Source organism: Nomascus leucogenys, chromosome 17 (genome assembly GCF_006542625.1).
Source record: "Nomascus leucogenys isolate Asia chromosome 17, Asia_NLE_v1, whole genome shotgun sequence".
NCBI classification, from domain to species: Eukaryota; Metazoa; Chordata; class Mammalia; order Primates; family Hylobatidae; genus Nomascus; species Nomascus leucogenys.
Genome location: NC_044397.1, coordinates 77,261,254 through 77,281,980, shown reverse-complemented (window position 1 = coordinate 77,281,980; position 20,727 = coordinate 77,261,254). Strand labels below are relative to the sequence as shown.

Below are 20,727 nucleotides of genomic sequence, written 5' to 3'. Positions count from 1 at the left end.
TTTAAAAATGTGAAGCAAACCATGACATTCCCCTGTTTAAAACCCTCACTTGACTTCCCCTCATACATAGCAAAAAGTGCCAACTCCTGTCATCTGGGCATGTTTCCCCCACCCCACCCACCAGATCCAGCTAGCCTCACACTCCTGTTTTTTCTCTTCATCTAAGACATACTCATCCTTAAAGCTCAGACTGGGCATCACCGCTTCCAAGAGGTCTCCTGACTCTTCATCCAAGTCTGGGCTAGGCAGGTGCCTGCCCTGCTCTGAGCTCGTCCCTATCACAGAACTGTCCACCCCATGTGAATCTTACCATCCGTCACCCCATTAGTCTCTGGGATACTGGGGTTATGTCTTTTATCTCTGTACATTCATTAGGTACACAGGAGGCACTCAGATGTTTGTTCAGTATATTAACAAGAAGACCTATCCTAGTTATACCTGGAAAACTAGTAATCATCCTAGGAGCTAAAATGAATGTTATGGAAGGACACACGAAGGAATCATATTTCCTATATTTCCAGTCATTCCTAAGTCCTCAGAGGCAGCAGAGGAGAGCACTCAGGAGTCTGCTTTGCAGCAAGGCAGCCCTGGGTTAAGATCCAGGCACCAAAACTTCCTAGCAGTGTGGCCTGGGGCATGTTACCTAATGTCTCTTACCTTCTGGTCTACATTTGCATAGAAAGTGGGTATGTGAATGACCTGGTTAGCCAAGTGCCCAGTACATCCTTGGTGTCCCTGCATGGTAACTCACAGTGTTGTTCTTACTCCTTTAGGGGGCTAACCCTCTAATGCCTCTGGCCAAGGTGGGGTGGAAGGGACAGAGGGTCTCTCTTCAACCTGCTTCCAGAACTGTTTTATCTAATAAAGCATAACTCCTGATTTGTTTTCCTCTTTAGGTAATCTTGATTTTTAGTATTTCTGAAAAGTCAACCCTACTGGACTCTAGAATAGCTTTGGTCATCTGTTTCCACCTTGACTCAGGAGAGCATCTGATAGGACCTCGAGGGGCACACTGTTCCTTTCTGCCCCTCTCCCTCCAGAGTGCATGTTTCCATTTTCCAGTCCCATTAACACCATCATCATCACAACTGCTAGGATTTTGCTAAGTACTTAAAGCAGAAAGAGGCCTGGATTAGAATTCTGAATCCTTTAAATCTCTCTCTAGGTAAGTTTTGCCAGCCTAGTTTCTTAAAATGTCAAGTATTAAACTACTTTTATCTAATTAATAATTAGCTTTGGCAAGCAAGAAAGTAAAAGGCATGGCTGGATCTTTCTCAAAAATAAGATCCCGGATAGCAGACTAGGTATAAAATGCAAGGTGATGGCAAGATCATTTGGATTCAAATAAAGCAGAAATCATGAGCTCAGTGTCCTTCCTCAGAGGATGGAACTGGGCGGGAGAGTTTCCATTACTCTCCCTAGAGAGAGGTCTGTGCACTGGTGGGTTTCCACAATGAGCGCTCTATACTTGAATGCCCTTAAAGACTAGAGGCAGTCTTTTCTATTGCTGCTTTGTAGCTTGGAAATCCCAGCTAATGATGACTTTATGGGTTTGTATGGTCTAGACAAGAGGGTTACTCTTTGGTGAAATTGCTCCTTGGGGAGGTTACTGTGAAAAATTCCCATACAACTAATTAGCATTCAGAAGGGCAGGCTACCGAGAGGGCGCTAGACTTTGGCAGAGGCCGCTGCTGGAAAGCCAGCATCCCCAGCTTTGTCACCGACCACATTTATTTTCTTCCCTGTCAAAACAAGGACAGGAAAGGGGAACGAGAGAGCTAGCGAAAAACACAACTCGAGGTAATAGTGGAGAACAAAAAATGAAGCCTGCCCATGGCTCTGAATGAGAGGTCAAGCCTTCTCTGAGAAATATGGAAATATCAAACTTTTTTTTTGTTGTATATTTTCTACATAAAACATTTTCAGCTTTCTCAGCAGCTTCAGATCTTTGGAAGCAAACATGGAAAGGTATAACAGTCTGAAAGGGGCATGGGGTAAAATGCTCCCCCAAATGTCAGCAAGTCATAGTTTTAAAACCCAGAGGAACTCACAACTATTTTCACCTCAGGTTTTACGGGGCCAATAGAGGTAGGTGGTTGTATGTATTCCTTCAATATGGGGAAGAAATAACTTTCACCTACCCTAGGACTGAGCCAAGAGAAAACACCTGTCTAGAAAGCCTTGGGTTCTGGTCAGCTGACAAGCGGCCTCTGTGCAGGGATATCAGCCTGTGCTCCCGAGTCTCATATCCAAATGCAAAACCCATTCTGGCAAGTCAGCATCTTCTCCAAGAAGCCCTTGGAGACCGGCCCTGCACAGCGGCTTTCCTTGCCATATGTGCTCTCAGATGATCTCACACTTACACAGACGTGGTTTTTTCATGTCTATGTTATTTGTGGGGACGCAGTTTCTTCTTCCTGTTGAGTTCATCAGGGTGTGGCATCTTCTCCACCTGCATTTCACCTTGATGGCTCTATGATGGTCTTGCACACTAAGTGCTTCACACCTAAGATGGAATAACTTAAGTATGCAAAGGGGGACCATCTACAAAAGAAGCCATATTTTAAAAAAAGCATTTTTCTTCCTCTCTGTGGTTATGCTCCAGACAGGGACTCTGTATGCATTCTGGTGATGCCGAGTCTGCAAGTGTTCCAGGGTCTGCAGGCCCAGAGGGAATTATATAGCTATGGCTCGATGGGGTCTCAGGAGTGAACTACGAACATGATGCAGTGTGATTACGGAAACACACTTGCTGTTTTGTAGTGGCTGGAATGTGACTGCGAGGAATAAGTACTACAGTGGGAATCAAGAAGCTTGGACTGTGGTACCGTTTTACGCAATTTAGCTACATGTCCTTGACTCTACATTATGAAGAGATGAGCCTAGATCACTTGTAGGCTTCCAGATTTTTTGACCATGATCCATTGAAAAATATATTTTACAACTCAGAAAACATCTAACACACACACACACCCACCCACGCACCCACACACACACACACACCCCATTTCCCCAGCTAATACTTATCCTTATGAAGTGTTAAACACTCTATTTTCTGTTTTTTTTTCTTGTCTTTCTAAAATGCTGGTTATATCTTACCAATTAATTTCATGACCTATCAATGAGATGTGACTTCAGTTTGAAAAAAGTAGCCAAGATGATCTCTGCACAAATTTCTGGTTCCCAAATTCCATATATGTAAAGATCTGATGCTATTTTATGCCATAGTGTTTTTCCTTCTTTGTTTTCTTTAATTGGGAGGAGTTCGGGGCAGCAATGCATTTTGTAAATTTAGGAGTGTTAAGGAAATACAACTTCCAGAATGAAGCCATTGCCTCACCTGCCATTCTCCCGAGACTTCTCATCTAAGTGGTGGAGTAGGGAATGGAGTCACTCTCTGGCCTCTCTGACCATCATTTTAAAAGACAGCAGTAGGTGGAAACAGCCCCCTTCCGTCCATGTCACTAGGATCCCTGTTCTTACCAGGCAACAACTACTAAAATGGTCTGCAGCTTCCCCATTTTTAAGACATACATTATTATTATTTTTATTGATCTGTTTTCCATTCTTTTGAATACTCTGAGGACATTTGTACTGAACACAAAAGATGAACAGGAAGATGAACAACATGTTGCAGCAATGCTGCTACTCTGTTAGTGCATAAATGGAGGCCAGAGATCTTAACCCAGAGCTCTCAGGAGTCTCTGAAATCTGTAATTCTTTTATTTTCGAAACATATGCAGTAAGACACGCATTTGAGTCATTTTCTTATAACCATGATATTTTCACACTGACCTTGAGGGTAAGGCCAATCTTTGAGAATGTGATTTGTCCTATGTGTATGTTCCATTTCTTCATATCAAGCATCCTCTCTTTTCTGAGAGTCAAGGGACCACACTACCTGTTGTTTGACATTTAGCTAGCTTCAGGGGCATGGTTCATGGCGCCAGGATGAAGCTAAGTTAACTGGCCCACATGAGAATTAAACCCATGACCTCAGACTTATTAACACCATGTTCCTATCACCTGAGTTCCAGTTTGCAAGCATCATGAACAGAGAGGGAAATGACTTCTTATAAGACAACAATGAACAGGCATGCAGAACTGATTCACTTTAGTATCTTCTCTAAGATACTAAATGAGTTAGTATCATCTCTAAGATACTAAATGAGTTAGTATCATTTAGTATCTAACTTCATCATGGTGAATTTTAGGGAGACTTTCAACACAATAATGGTCTAGAACTTGGTGGAATATTAGAAAGTAACCATTTAAAAGGGTAGGGCCTGCTCAAGATACAGGGTCATGATCATGCCTCAAAAATACCATCCTACATTTAGTATCTTAGAAAAGATACTAAAAGTACATTCATTTAATATCTTAGAAAATATACTTGAATGAGAGGAACCAATGATAAATATTAATTTGGCATCTAAGTAACAATATGGTTTATTAGGTTAATAAATTCAGACCACTCAGAACACTACAGACAAGAACCTGCAAACACTCTGAAGGAGCCACAAATTGCCATCTTCTGGAAGATAACAAAAGAAGCAAAATGTACTGAGAAAACATCCATTCACTTTTCAGTCCTGCCATCTTTCTAAAATATACTATTATATAACAGAAAACACACAGTAAATATAAATTCTAGGAGGCTGTTAGATGCTATTTTTAAGAGGCACAGCTACCAACGAAGATGGAGCTACTTGCAAGTTTATATATAGCATAATTCATTTTCCAGTTTACCGTCCTTGCTTGACAGAATTAAAATGACAATGTTCATCAGTGTGCCACATTTATAGCTTTAACTAAAGGTCTCCCACATGGCAAAGGACAAGCTTTCTAGTCCTGGCAAAACTTCCACTTTTGATGATGCCAAGAAACACACATTTGTTGGAAAGCAAAAAAGGGAAGGAAAAAAATCCTTCTTGGAATATTTATTACTTATTCATTTTAGAAAACAGAGCCCTATAGATTACTTACAAATGTGTTAACTAGCTGGGCACAGTGGCTCATGCCTGTAATCCCAGCACTTTGGGAGGCTGAGGTGGGCGGATCACGAGGTCAGGAGTTTGAGACCAGTCTGGCCAACATGGCGAAACCCTGTCTCTACTAAAAACACAAAAATTAGCCAGGCACGGTGGTGGGTGCCTGTAATCCCAGCTACTCAGGCGGCTGAGGCAGGAGAATTGCTTGAACCCGGGAGGCAGAGGTTGCAGTGAGCCGAGATCATGCCACCATACTCCAGCCTGGGTAACAGCAAGACTCCATCTCGGGGGATGGGGGAGAAAGGTTAACTAGATTCTACCAAACTTTGTTTTGTTTTGAGACAGGGTCTTGCTCTGTTGCTCAGGCTGAAGTGCAGTGGTGCAATCTAGACTCACTGCAGCCTCAATCTCCCAGGCTCAGGTGATCCTCCTGCCTCAGCCTCCTGAGTAGCTAGGACCACAGGCACATGCCGCTGCACCTGGCTAATTTAAAAACAGTTATTTGCAGAGACAGGGTCTCCCTGTGTTACCGTGGCTGGTCCTGAACTCCTGCGCTCAAGTGCCTCAGGCCTCACCTGCCCTGGCCTCCCAAAGTGCTGGGATTATAGGCGTGAGCCACTGTGCCTGGCCTAAACTTTTAATTTACTATTTACTTGGCAAGTACTGCATATTAGTTACCAAAGGTGTATTTATGTTTCTGTAATGCATATTTATTATACAGTTATTCCAGAAATGGTTTCATTTTTCTTTGATTTAAAGAAAAAGCCAATTTTTATATTTGCAGTTACTTCATAATTTTAATTTTATGGTTTTAGTTTCCAAAAGGGGCCTATTCATCTCCCAAGGGGGGCGTGGGAAACCCTTCCAGGTTAAGGTGCATGGCCCACAGGTGGTGGCAGTAGCCCATCTAGCCCTTCAGAACCAACTGCAGTCAGGATCCCCTTGGTAGCTCACTCACAACTAAGTTGTGACATTTTAATTGCATGCTTTTAAATATTAACCATTTGTCAAGTTTTGTTAGTCTTAATTTTCCTTTACACACAACATAGCATAAATTATATATACTGGTGTTACAGAAACCAAGTGGCTTTAATTAAACACTTTTTTCAAAGAATGCTTCCTTTTAATGGCAGTGAAATACCGTTCATAGCATCTAAGTGCTCTGCCAAAACTAACTTCATCATGGTGAATTTCAGGGAGACTTTCAACACAATAATCGTCCAGAACTTGGTGGAATATTAGAAAGTAACCATTTAAAAGGGTGGGTGCCTGCTCAAGATATGGGAGTCACGATCATGTCTCAAAAACACCATCCTACATTGATGGCCCAACATCAGTCCCCGTAACTGTTAGCACACTGTTAGTTCAGCCTGGATAACCCCAGACAGTTCTGTCTAGAGGAGGAGAGCTGAGGATGCACTAACAGAAACGCATCTTTCCACCCCTGAATTGAAGACTCTAGGCAGCCATTTTCAAGTCAAACATTCTGATGAGACTTTTAACTATACAGTGACACAGCTTATCTTAGAGAGCTCACATGAAAACAGATCACATGAAAAGCACCACTTCATTTGCCAGAAAGAAGTCTGCTTGACTTTTACTTTTTATTTAAAAATTTTGATAATTTTGAAATAGGAATCTATTTGAAAAATAAAAATGCATCCAGTCTCAGGCTGCAAGGAAATATCTTAGTTGGTAGACAATGTCAGGGACCGACTACTTCATTCAAAATTAGTCAGGCTCCCTGAGAATGATCTGTCCTGGGGCCTGTAACTATTTAGAATACTCTGGCTGCCTTAAAATAAAACTGAATTGGGGTACTGAGATAGAAAACACAGTACATCATGAGATCAGTAGATGTCAAATTCATATACCATTGTCCCCCAACCAACTTTAGTTGTTGTTGTTTTTTTTTTTTTTTTTTTTTTTTTTTGAGATGGAGTCTTGCTCTGTCGCCCAGGCTGGAGTGCAGTGGCGCAATCTCGGCTCACTGCAAGCTCCGCCTCCCGGGTTCACGCCATTCTCCTGCCTCAGCCTCTCTGAGTAGCTGGGACTACAGGCGCCCGCCACCACGCCCGGCTAATTTTTTTTTGTATTTTTAGTAGAGACGGGGTTTCACCGTGGTCTCGATCTCCTGACCGCGTGATCCGCCCACCTCGGCCTCCCAAAGTGCTGGGATTACAAGCGTGAGCCACCGCGCCTGGCCAACTTTAATTTCTTTTTTTTTTTATTTTTTATTATACTTTAGGTTTTAGGGTACATGTGCACAATGTGCAGGTTTGTTACATATGTATCCATGTGCCATGTTGATTTCCTGCACCCATTAACTCGTCATTTAGCATTAGGTATATCTCCTAATGCTGTCCCTCCCCCCTCCCCCCACCCCACAACAGTCCCCAGAGTGTGATGTTCCCCTTCCTGTGTCCATGAGTTCTCACTGTTCAATTCCCACCTATGAGTGAGAACATGCAGTGTTTGGTATGTGTTCCATACCAAACAGAGCCTAATTGGCTTGTTTAAAAAAAAAAAAAACAAACAAAAAAAAACAACTTATTGAGCCTAGTGGAATATGAAATAAATCTTTGATCTGATAAGATCAACTCAACTTGTTACAGCTAAATATAAATTAACACCAGTCCAATTTTCCAAGGGGGAACTATGTAATTTTAGTTGCAAGGTGCCAGACATGCACAATCTCTTCGTCCATGGTCCCAGAAAGGTTCTAGCAACCTCAGTTTCTCCCTGCCTGTCAAATACCACTTGTTCTGGGTGCATTTCCAACATCTGACACAAGTCCTGGGACAGGAGCAGTGAGATTCTGTCCCTTGTCTTTTTAGCAAAAACAAATTAAAGCATTCTCAGTTTTCTGCAGGTTCTTTAATGCTGTGCAGTTGGGTGTGCCTGGGGATCATTTTATTGTTAAAACCTGAGCCACATGGAAAAGACATTAAAAAAAGTTTGCTGCCGTGATACTCATGAAGATGAAAGGGCTTCTCTGATTTTAATATGCTGTGTTTTAGACTGGTGGTGGCAGGGGTGGGGGTGTGGAGAAAAGGTGTCTTTGGAAATATATGAGTTTGTCTGGGCTGTGAATTCTTCAGGTGCTAAATCTACATCACCTTCACAAGGGAGGTGTATGGCAGTCTCGGGCGTCTGTTTGTTTATTCATGTTTTCAGTAGAATCCACACCATTTTCCAGGCTTACAATATGTTGCTCTCTTTAGCACTCATATTTCAGTTCTGGTTTGTGCTTCCAAAGGAAAATTACTGAGAAGTGTGCACTGATGGATGTTGGCATATGAGCGAGCTCTGGACGTTGGCTTAAAAAGATGGCATTCTTTCTTGGGGAGACACGGTGTGAGCAGCACAGTCTTAATGTGTGCTCTTTAAAACAACTTTACCTTGTGATCTTTTTTGATATTTTTTTGGCCAATGCAGAGACCCCTGCTGGGACAAAGAAAAAGCAGCTAGGACCTAGGACCAACGCCTCACCACTAACTGTGTTTCCAGCACGAAGTGAAATATGGCTGTAAAGACCTTTGAGATTTCTTATGGGAATTTTTAACAGTGGACATACTATTTTTATTGAGTTTGATTAAACAACACGGTTAATAGTAGAGATGAAATTCAGGGTTTTAACTAAATGTAAATGGTCAAGTGTGGTATAGGATCACTTTGCATGAACATCATAAAAGATAACACAGAAACACTGAATTATTGGCTTTCTGTTAGTACAGATATTAAATCTGAGGATTTAAGTGCCTGCCCATCAGAGAAACTGGATTACTTAGTTTCTGAGGATGTGCTCAAGATGGACTGAACCTGGGCGGCTTCAATTTTCTTTCTGGTAATATTCTCAACGTAAGGAAGCACTCTTTATCTCATGGGAAACAAAATATTTGGGGTATTGCAAGATGTAGGTGCTGTAAGTTCTATCAGAAACACTTTCAGTCATTAACCAATTCTCAACTGTGTCACTCGACTGAGAGTTTGGCAACAGCTCTTCTTTATCTTTTCTTCTCCGCTCCTTCTCTCTACTTAATATGTCCCGTAACTGTTTTATTTGTCCATGTTACTGCTTCCTTAGTGTTCCTATGCTACGGATAAAGAATTCCGCCTACTGTCTTTCTTCAATGAACAGGAAATTCCAGAGATTTTCAAACTCAAACTACTGCATGTATTTACTTCATTGTTCCTAAATGAATTGTTTATAACAGAGGAAATGCTATTTGCTAGTTCAAAGAGTGACTGGAAGTTGTGGACTCCTGTTCTTCATTCCTGCCTGAGCAACCACTCTTGTTTCAATTGAGGTAAGATTTACACACAATGAAATGCACAAATCTTAAGTGTATGCTTGTTTTTTTCTGAGACAGGGTTTCATTTTGTCACCCAAGCTAGAGTGCGGTGGCACAATCACAGCTCACTGCAGCTGCGACCTCCTGGGCTCAAGCCATCCTCCCTGCCTCAGCCCCGAGGAGCTGGGACTACAGGCATGTGCCACCACACCCAGCTAATTTTTTGATTTTTGTAGAGACAAGGTCTCACTATGATGACCAGGCTGGTCTCAAACTCCTGGGCTCGACTAATTCTCCCACCTCAGCCTCCCGTGCTGGGATAACAGGTGTGGGCCACTGCATCGGGCAGGTGTATAATTGGATGAGCTTGATAAATGTATACGTTTGTGAAACCAACATCCCAATCGAGACACAGAATATATCTATCACTCAAGAAAGTTCCCTTGTCCACACCTTCCTCCTCATATTCTCAAGTTAACTATGGTTCTGATTTCTGTCACTGCATGTTGGTTTGCCTGTAGTTAAACTTCATGAGTACCCTTTGTGTCAGGCTTAACTTGCTCAGCATAATGTTTTTGAGATTCATCCACTTTTTGTGTGTGTATCAGTACTTTCTTTTTATTGCTAAATTATACTCCACTGTCTGGATATATAACAGTTTACCCATTTATCTGTGGATGAACTACTTACCATTTTGGGGCTACTGTGAATAAAGCTGCTATGTACATCCTTGTATCTGTCTTTCGTGGATACATGTTTTCATTCCTCTTTGGTAAATACCTAGAGTGGAAGTGCTGGGTCAACATCATTCAGCTCTGTGGCCCCAAGGAACCTATATCACACCTCTGTCAGTTTCACTCTCTCTGCTGGGCAGAGGGATAATGAGATCTGCTGCCCTCTCCCCTCAGAGCAAGTTTGAGGATGTTCTCTGCTCTGCACAGGAAAGAGGGGAGGGAGTTTCAGAGACACTGTAGTCAAAACTCCCCCGGTTCTAAAGACTTTGAGATGCCCTTTACATGGCCCCCTGACCTTGATTTAAATCTTACCAGTGGGATGTTCAATTCTACACACCTTAAAGGGAATCTGAAATGTGAAAGTACCCCAATTGGGTAGCACAAAGGGGTGACCCCCATTCCCAACTGTGATGATAGTTGGGCCTATGTGGGCACATCCTTCAACAAGAAAGGGGACAGAGTTCCTTCACCAGTGTGTTCACCTGCTGGAAACATCCAGTGTTCTGTTTCTTAGTACCCTGAGTCTCCACAGTTAAAAGGGTTATTGCTACCTTTACTAAAATAACAACAAGGATATAAAAATTGGTCAACTTGCTCCATCTTCACTTCTGCCACCCCTGGTTATAAAATGATAATCTTAAATGCTTCTGTGTTAATAACAACAGTGTCATTTCCCCCCATTTCTAAATTGGGTTGTCCTTTCATTGTTGAATTGTAGGAGTTCTGTACATATTCTAGATATGAGGCCTTTATCAGACACATGGCTTGCAAATATTTTCACCTATTCTGATTGTCGTCTCAATTTCTTGATAGTGCCCTTTAAAGCACACACTTCTTTAGTGTTACCGAAGTCCAACTTCTGGTTTTTTTTTTTTTCCTTTGGTCCCACAGACACTTTAGATACAGCATTTGTATCAATTCTGACAAGAAAATGACCCCATCTCCTTCCTAAAAATTTACCCATGGCCAGAGCAGTCATTAGCAAATACCACCTGTAATGCACATTCCTGGAATCAGCTTTCTCTGAGGTTAGTGCAGACCAAAAATAAACATGTACAAGCAGCCCTGGCCAGGGCTGGTGAAATATTGTCTGCCCAAAAAGGCTGGATTCAGCTTAGAGCAAAAAATGTTTTGATTTACACGTGCTATATAGCTATTTCTAGAAGCCCTAACTAACCTGACAACATAAGCCATTTCCACCATTGACAGTCAACAGTTCCTGAACACATGGGGCTTATTTACTAATGCAGGGTATCTTGAAAGCAAAGCGGGGATATTCCTATGCTGATTTATTTTCTGAACTGGTGGTTTAAGTAGAATCAGTGTTAACACAGTAGTTGTTCCTGGCCCTATCCCTATTAAATTAATCCTCACAGTAAGGTAAACACTGCCTCCATTATACAGATGAGGAAACTGAGGCTTGAAAAGGTTTAAGTCTGTCTGTCTGTCAAGCAGCAGAACCAAGATTTGGATCGAGACCCCTTTGGTGTCAAGGACTCTTAGCGCTTTACTTCTGTGCTCCCAGAGTTCTGGAGGGTCTCCCAGAAAACTCTAGATTTGCATACCACCTTTAGTCAACACATCCAGATCTGCTCACTAATTCCCTAACCTGACACATTCCATAATCATGGACTATAAAACTGTTTGCCCAAATCACTTTCCCTATGATCTCACCTTATTTCAACTCCTTTGGAGCTTACATTTGCCTTGCAATTATCTATGACATTTTATAGGTGTGAATATACATCTTCTAATTGCATTAAAACAGCGTAGAATGACCCCATGTGTATCTCTATATTGTCTTATTAATCATCTGTGCTAATTTAGCCCATGTGTGTATACATCATGTTCATTAGTTGTCTGTTCCACAAGCATATGTAGCCTGCTTCTATTAAGGGATGTAAGTTCTAAACCACAAGGGCTATGCCTTATGCTTTTCTGTATCCCCAGTGCTTGGCACAGTGTCTTATAACAAGATAGATGCTCAGATAAATGTTCACTGCAGCACCATTCACGATAGCAAAGACATGGAATCAGTCTAGATGCCCATCAATGATAGACTGGATAAAGAAAATGTGGTACATATACACCATGGCATACTATGCAGCCATAAAAAAGAATGAGATCATGTCCTTTGCAGGGACTTGAATGGAGCTGGAGGCCATCATCCTTAGGAAGCTAACACAGGAACAGAAAACCAAATACTGCATGTTCTTACTTATAAGTGGGAGCCAAATTATGACAAAGAGCTAAATGATGAGAATACATGGACACATACAGGGGAATTATACATACTGGGGCCTTTTGGAGGGTGGAGGGTAAAGGGTGGGAGGAGGTAGAGGATCAGGAAAAATAATTAATGGGTACTAGGGTTAATACCTGGGTGATGAAATAATCTGGACAATAAACCCCCATGACACAAGTTCACCTATGTAACAAACCTGCATTTGTACCCTGGACTTAAAATAAAAGTTAATAATACTTGCCTTGTGTCCCATCAAGTATTAACAAGGATCAAATTAGATGGTGAATGTGAATGCTTTTGTGCACTATAAGGTTAGAAAAAGATCTATTATGATTACAGATCACCACTGATTTGTATTTATTTATTTATTTATTTGAGATGAAGTATCACTCTGTCACTCAGCCTGGAGTGCAGTGGAGCAATCTTGGCTCACTACAACCTCTGCCTCCCAGGTCCAACTGATTCTCATGCCTCAGCCTCCCAAGTAGCTGGGATTACAGGTGCACACCAACATGCCTGGCTAATTTTTGTATTTTTAGTAGAGACCGGGTTTTGCCATGTTGGCCAGGCTGGTCTCGAACTCCTGACCTCAGGAGATCTGTCCATCTTGGACTCCCAAAGTGCTGGGATTACAGGTGTGAACCACTGTGCCTGGCCAATTTGATTGTTTTCTTCAAGTCAAAAAAATGTTTTGTTTGGGAAGGTTTTTTCTAAGTGGTATAGCTGTGGAAAAACAAATAAAATCCTATTTCCTTGTTGCCATCCTCACTCCAAGATTTTCAGTAGCAAGAAGAGATTAAAAATAAGTGGCTGCAGAAGATGCTGAGGAAGCAGAATTAGCCATAAGACTCGACCATGACACTCAGGCAGAGGAATAAAGGTTTTTACTAGTCAATCAAAAAGGAAGAGAAAGAGACAAGGATTAGAACAGAGTAGTATATAAACAAGCAAATAAACTGTAGGCCAGGAAAGGGTCTTTCAGTGACCTACAGAATGCAGGCGGAGAATACAGCAACATCTTCTCATTCTCCAGCTACAAGAGCGGGTATTTATGTGAAAAGGGAAATGTAAATCAGATCAATAGGAAGATTTTAGGGAACGTTGCTTAGGTATCATGCAGACATCCAAATCTTTAGGGAGAATTTGTTAGAAAAACCAAATCACAGCCTCAGGAACTCATATCACAAAATTCAGTCAGGCTGAAGTATTTCACCTTTCTCCCCTCATTTTCCACTATTAAACAGAATAGTATTTCTTCTCCGAGATTTTTCCTTCCATTTTGTTCTTTTCTTTTGGGTAGGTGGGGGATGTATGTTAGTTTATACTTTATTTTGGTTATCTTTTTTCTGTCTGGGATTTTTTGTTCTTACTAAGCCTATTTAAGTTTATTTTGCTTTCTAACAATAAAGGCATGAGGGAAGAGCTCACCTCAACTCCATTCAGATAGAGCTTCTAAATGCCAAGCAAAATTCTATCAGTCCTGTAAGTCTGTATTGCAGAGTAGTGTCCACCCCAAGGGAAAAATTAATACTATATTATTTAAAATAATTTGCTGTGTATTAATAACTCCTGAAATTTTCAATATCTTTATAATCTGAACAATTTATTGTGAAAGCCATAAAGAAATGTTTTTTAAAAGGCCATATCAAGAGACACAGGAATATGAAGTAAAATAAAACAATGCAGAAGCTTAAATTTTATATTAAGAATCTAAACAAGAAAACCTAAAAATTGGTTTAATTTCCTTGGGTGCCTTTCTCTGGTTTAATACGTGAATTTTTTCCCCCAGAGTGCGCCAAAATATATATACAAATATTTTCCAGGAGTAACTATGCGATGCTATTAGAACCAGAAACCCAGCCAGCTCTTTCCATGGCTTCTCCATAAGACATGAGTGAGCATCTGTCAGTCCCACTGGATTCATCCTGGAGGTCAAGGAAACGGATTACAGTAATGTTTCTCCAGACAACGTGGAAATATGTTCAAAATTCAAGCTAGAAGGCACACAGATACTACAATGAGATGGGCCACGTTTTAAAACAGTGGTTTCTTAACTCTGGTTGTAGAATTACCCACCCAAAAGAGCTTTTAAAAACTCTCAATGCCCAAGTCCCACCCACCAACTGAATCAGAGTGGCTGAAGGTGGAGCCCAGGCAGAGGTAGATTAAAATTTTTTCCAGGTGATTTCAACGTTCATCCTGATTGAAAATCACTGTTTTAAGAGGTTCAATGGGGAAATATGGGGGGAGGGGGGAGAAATTACTTTCTTAACTAAGCTGTAGGCAATAATAACCAAGACAACCTGCTCTCTAATGATGGATGCAAAAGCAAAAAGGCTTTTGCTATAGGATGACCCCACGTCAAAGGTCAATTAATTTGATGGAAAGAGATCCATTCAACTCTTTTTAGGGCCAGTAATTCTGTATCTTCCAATCATATGTACTAAGTTGTTTTAATTATAAAAAGAAAGACAAGCTCATTTTAGAAAATATGGGAAAAGAAAAAGAAGAAAATAACGTTCATCTTCCTATCATATTAAGGTAGTTAACCATGGTTAACTTCTCTTAAGTAAAAGATAAAAATTGAGATCACGGGCCAGGTGCAGTGGCTCACGCCTACAATCCCAGCACCTTGGGAGGCCGAGGCAGGAGGATCACTTGAGGTCAGGAGTCCAAGACCAGCCTGGCCAACATGGCGAAAACCCGCCTCTACTAAAAATACAAAAACTAGCTGGGTGGTGTTGATGTGCACCTGTAGTCCCAGCTACTTGGGAGGCAGAAGTCAGAGAATCTCTTGAACCTGAGAGGTGGAGGTTACAGTGAGCTGAGATCACACCACTGCACTCCAGCCTGGGTGACAGAGTGAGACTTTGTCTCCAAAAAAAAAAAAATTGAGATCATATTGCTTATGCAGTTTTGAAATTGGATTTTCTCGTGTAACAAGATAATGTAAAAACCTTTCCTACAACATTGTGGTGAGTGCCTACAAAGTAGTCCATTGCTTGAAATGGTCATTATTTATTTATTGGTGATTGACTTTAGGTTTATTCGCAGACACATGGATCCACGATTCCTTGACCTACAAACTAAGTAAGATTAATCTGGTAAATACTGAAAGGAAAAAACAGTGGTATAATGGTAAAGTGGGGCAGGGAAGGTCCTGATATGTAGCATTTACCAATTTCACTGGTGTAAATACTCCCACCATGGCTGATTTCAAGGTAACAGTTTAGCAAACAGCTTGCAAACCTGATTATTTAACAACCGGCTATCTGGAGTCAGCTGACCCTTAGAGAAACCCTGGCTGAACGAAACTGTTAAGTCCTTCTGTTATGACATGCTGTTTGAATGGTACAGCTGTGTGAAAATGGAAGTTACGGTGAATGAAGTCAAACCAAGGTTTCAGTAACTTAACATACTTTGAGTTTGGAGCTGTCAAGTTCACACATAGTGTGGACGGTCTAATAAAGTTTTTAAAAAAGTATTAATGTAATAATAACGAATGTGGATAGAAAGTGTGGGTATACTGGAAAGAGCTTATTCTTTGAATAGACAGACATGGATGTGTCAAGTTAACCTTAGTAAGCCTCTATTTCTTATCTGTACATGGGAATAATAATGTCTCAGTGAGGCTGGTGTTAAGATTAAATACAATGTGACACATAAAGAATACAGTAAGCACACATAGCAAACACTCCACAAGTGCTACTTGCCTTTCCCCCTAAGTAATTGTACTTTAGATGTTACTACTTTTTTTTTTTGAGACGAAGTCTTGCTCTGTCACCCAGGCTGTAGTGCAGTGGTGCAATCTCGGCTCACCGCAACCTCCACTTCCCAGGTTCAAGCAATTCTCCTGCCTCAACCTCCCAAGTAGCTGGGATTACAGGCGCGAGCCACCACACTTGGCAAATTTTTATATTTTTAGTAGGTGTTTCACCATGTTGGCCAGGCTCATCTCGAACTCCTGACCACAGGTGATTTGCCTGCCTCTGCCTCCCAAAGTAATGGGATTACAGGTGTGAGCGACCGTGCCTGGCCAATGTTACTACTTTTAAAAGGAGAAGGGTATGAATTGTCTTAACACTTTATTTTCAGATAATTTAATCACATTTATTTTTCAATTCCATTTCTCTATTATTTAAACCAGGGGTTGGAAAACTGTGGCCTATGGGCCAACTCTGGCCTGTTTTTGTACATAAAGTTTTAGAAAAACTTTTAATAAAACACAGCATGCCCATTAATTTAGGTGGTTCTATAGCTGCTTGCACATTACAATGGCAAAGTTGAGTAGCTGAAACAGAGACCCTGTGGCCTGCAAAGCATATTTACTATATGGACCTTTATAGAAAAAGTTTGCTGATCTATGATTTAAACTATTCTAAGGTTTTCTTAAATGAATACTTTTTCTATATATTAAAAGAAAACAAGACAAGGATAGGAAAGGAAAACAATGAGAGAAAAAGATTCTTCTAGGATGTAAAAATGGCAAAACAGGTCATATATGGTGGCCCCTGCCTGTAATCACAGAGTTTTGGGAGGCAGAGGCAGGAGGATTGCTTGAGGCCAAGAGTTCAAGACCAGCCTGGGCAACACAGCAAGACCTCATCTCTACAAAAAAAGTAAAAAAATTAGGTGGGCATTGTGGCATGCACCTGTAGTCCCAGCTACACAGGAGGCTGAGCCCAGGAGTTTGAGGCTGCAGTGAGCTATGATAGCATCACTGCACTCCAGCCTAGGTGACAGAGTGATACAGTAGGACCCTGTTGCAAACAGAAAAAAAAAAAATTGCAAAACAAACATTGATTCCAAGTATACCTAAGAAATACTCGAAACTCTAGGATAAAGCTGAGCTCTAATTCAGTATTGTCAAGAAAGTATACCTTAAAGAACATTTTATAAATGAAGTTCCCACAAGATGACTATTACTTCTGAAGTGGGAGTGCACCATGAATATAGAACTTGGAAGAGTGAATTTAAGGGGTAGAAATGTGGAATTTTATAACCTGGCAATGAAAGTGACTGAAACCACATTAGTCAGGCAAAATAAGCTGATCTCTCTAACTACAGGTAAAATAACATTCCAAACATTGAAAAATGTACACAATCAAAATTGTACACGGTAGGGGTTTAAGAAACCATTTCCCCTGCTAATTTTTGATGTTTACATGGAATGTTCTTCCAGCAGCAAATAACTTACCAATGATCTTGACAGACTGAAAATGATACATCTTTACCACAACATAAATTAATTCTCTCAATGGGAAATTGCTAAAATAGGCGAGGTGTCAGAAAGATTTCTTTATGTCTGAAGGAAAGGAAATGATTCCATTTCTTCCAAACATTCTTACATGAAAAATAATAAACTCTCACTTTTAAACTGTCTTTATTTTCATGGGGTCCTAGGCACCCGTCACTAATTGGGGCAGTCATAGTTATCTGGGGTTGGACATGAGTCAGTCCATATTACTTCAGGTATAAAACACAGCCAATTGGAGACTGCCCCCATAATTCATACTATACATGAATACATATCATAGCAATACCCAGAAAAGAGGATTGCGGAATTACACTACACTCTCTTTCATTCCTTAGATTTACAACATAAATGTTACACAAAGATCCTGGAAAGTCAATCTTCACAAAATAAAATATAAGGGAAACATGGTGGTCTATTCAAGGAAATGGACAAATGCCTAACACAAATGAACTGGTTCGTCCCCTAGAAGCATGACCTTGATTCTGTTCCTAAAATACAAAGTTGAAAACCCCAGACAAAAGAAATGAACATTTACTGAGCACTGTGTTATACATGTGCTATCACATTTAACTTTGACACAAAATCTATACAATGGGTATTAGTGACTTGCCCAAGGTAACACCATTTGTAAAGAAAGAAGTTAAGGCAGCAACTTTGGTTTATCTCCCATACCTAATCTGTCTTCAAAATGTTCAATCCTGATTGAACACAGGGTGTCTGTCAACCATGAGTCCCCTGAGATACCCCATAGAGAAAGAGGTCCCCTAATCAGAGCAACTAAGTTTGGGAAATTTACTAAATCCTCCCCTTGGAGACTAACAGTGCATATTAAAGCCCCGAATTAAAGAAATCCATTTAACTTTGTCTAACTCATCAACTCCCCAAACTTACTAGGAAATCCCTTTACCCCAACTAGTATTTTGTGAAATTAGTATTCTGAAACACACTTTGCACAATGGAAAATGGATGACAGAGAAATACATAAACTGTCAGAGAAGATAAACAATTTTAATCATGGCTAAGGAGATGATGGTGTGGTTACAAGTGGGTTCTCTTTGCTCTTCAATTCAACCAAAATTTTGAATAAGACCCCCAATGCCCTAGTCCTCGCCTACCTCCTCAGTGTCATCTTACACTCGGGCCACCTGGCCTGCTTTCAGTACTGGGGACCTGCCAGGCTTTCCCCCTCCATGGAGCCTTTGCAAAATGTTCCCTTTGTGACATTGCTCCCCCTTTCCTCTTTACTTAGTTGACTCCTATTTATCTTTCAAAGGAAGCCTTTCCTGACCGGGTCAAACTTCTCTCCGGATGCCCTCCTATCACAGAATTCTATACAGCACTTGTCATGACTACAGGGTTATATTTATTTGCATATTGATTTGATTAGTGACGGTCTATACTCCCACTGGGGGAAGAGAGCTATTTCTCTGTTTCTCAGACAGCACAAACATGCGGGACCTCTTCCACCATCTCTATTCACTCCTGCCCAAGGAGGAACAGTGACTTAATGAAGCATGAACTAGGGAGGAAGGGCTGGGCACGCTCTGCTCAGGGTCCAGAGTGCTCTCTGGTCAGCTCCCACCCTGGGGTAAGCTGAGAAGTGCACTTTGGGAAATCAATTGAATTCTGGGAAGACATACTAGGAAGCCCAATTGTTACAGATCCAAGCTCCATTCTGTGGTTTAGCTTTGTGTAATAATACAGTTGATATTTTGTTCTTCATCTGCGACTGCTGTTTTATTTTTTAATCATTTCCACACTTGGGAGAGGAAGACAAGAGTGATCTTGTTTGGCCCCTAGAATGCCAATATCCTCCAACAGGTGTAAGCTCCTGAGGTCAGGGAAGGGGGCCTCTCTCTGCTCACCTCAGTAGCTTGGTTTCTGGCACTTGTGAGGCATTCAAAATGCCGTTTCACCCAGGTTGGTCTTGAAATCCTGGCCTCAGGTGATCCTCCTGCCTCAGCCTCCCAAAGTGCTGTGATTATACATGTGAGCCACAGCACCCAGCTGAAGTCCCAGTTCTTGATACATGTAACTCTAAGGTTTTCTTACTAATATTTTCTTTTAAAACTGAACTTTGTCTTCAGATTATTATAGGCTAATCCTAATGTGGAACTGAGGATAAAGTTTTGAGCAGAGTTGATCCAAATCAATGAAGACGGTATCCTTAAAAGGACAGAAGCCTCTTTAAGGCGAGGACCTGGAGGAGAGCAGATGAGAGTGCTGGAGTAGTGTACATCCACATGTGTCAGCGAGACTGACAGGAAAGAGGAGGCGAATAGGAGAGATGGACTGGGAAAAATAAAATGGATTACTTGATTGGTGAATAGGTGGGTATAAAGAAGCAAGTGAAGAAGCTAAATTGAAGGGCAAATTTCCACTATCTATAGAAAAAGCTGGAGAAGACAAGGACTCCCCCTTCTTCTCAAGGCGTCGTAAAAACAATGAAGTCTCCTTGGAAGAAAAATTATATCTAAATTTCTCCCAGACTGCTTAATAAATTACGTTTTCTCTAAAGGATGCAACTATTTTAACTGTTTTAGAAGAGAAAATGTTCATAATATATTTAGTTGTAAATCGGGTGATGAAATATGTATTATTACAGAGCCCATTAAAAATGTTGTGTAGATGGGTATGCACAGTAAAAATGGGAAATATATTGACAAAATGTCTACAAAACTATTATCACATGCATATTAACAATAATCTATAAATATTTCTTCAATAATAAATTAAAGAATTTATCAATATATAGAGACTAGTGAAAGGATCAACGATGTGGTGGGTCTGTGTCATCATCTGTCCCCAGCCCCTTTCTGCCCCCAGCACATCACACACACTTTCTCTTTCTCCCCTCACCTCCTTCTCAAGGCGGTAGGGCCAGGCCACTCACCTGTTGGAGTGCTGCTGCGGAATGAAGAGGAGGGGGTGATGGGTGGGGTCACGGGGGGAGTAAGGCTTCCACTGCTGTGGCGTGGGGGAGTGGACACATTCCCTCGAGACACTGAGCTGGACAGAGTCAGTGAGAGCTTCGGCTGAATCTTCTTCTTTAGGGACTCCTGCTCTCGGCGGGCAGCATCTGTCATGAATCTGAAACAACAATGGAAGGTAAGGAACCTGGGCCATGTATAGAGCATGAGGACTGATGACATTCATTAGAGTTTCAGACATGCACGACCCTGGAAAAGGACCTTGGCCACAGGTC

The 20,727-nt window shown here is 41.1% G+C and overlaps 1 protein-coding gene across 1 annotated transcript in view; it reads right to left on the bottom strand.

Annotated features, from left to right (window-relative positions):
- JAZF1 (JAZF zinc finger 1) overlaps positions 1-20,727 on the bottom strand; it is a 352,445-nt gene that overhangs the window by 47,508 nt on the left and 284,210 nt on the right. Inside the window, exon 3 of the mRNA XM_030795574.1 lies at positions 20,416-20,612. Coding sequence (XP_030651434.1) covers positions 20,416-20,612 — 197 coding nt within the window. The remainder of the gene's footprint in view (positions 1-20,415; positions 20,613-20,727) is intronic.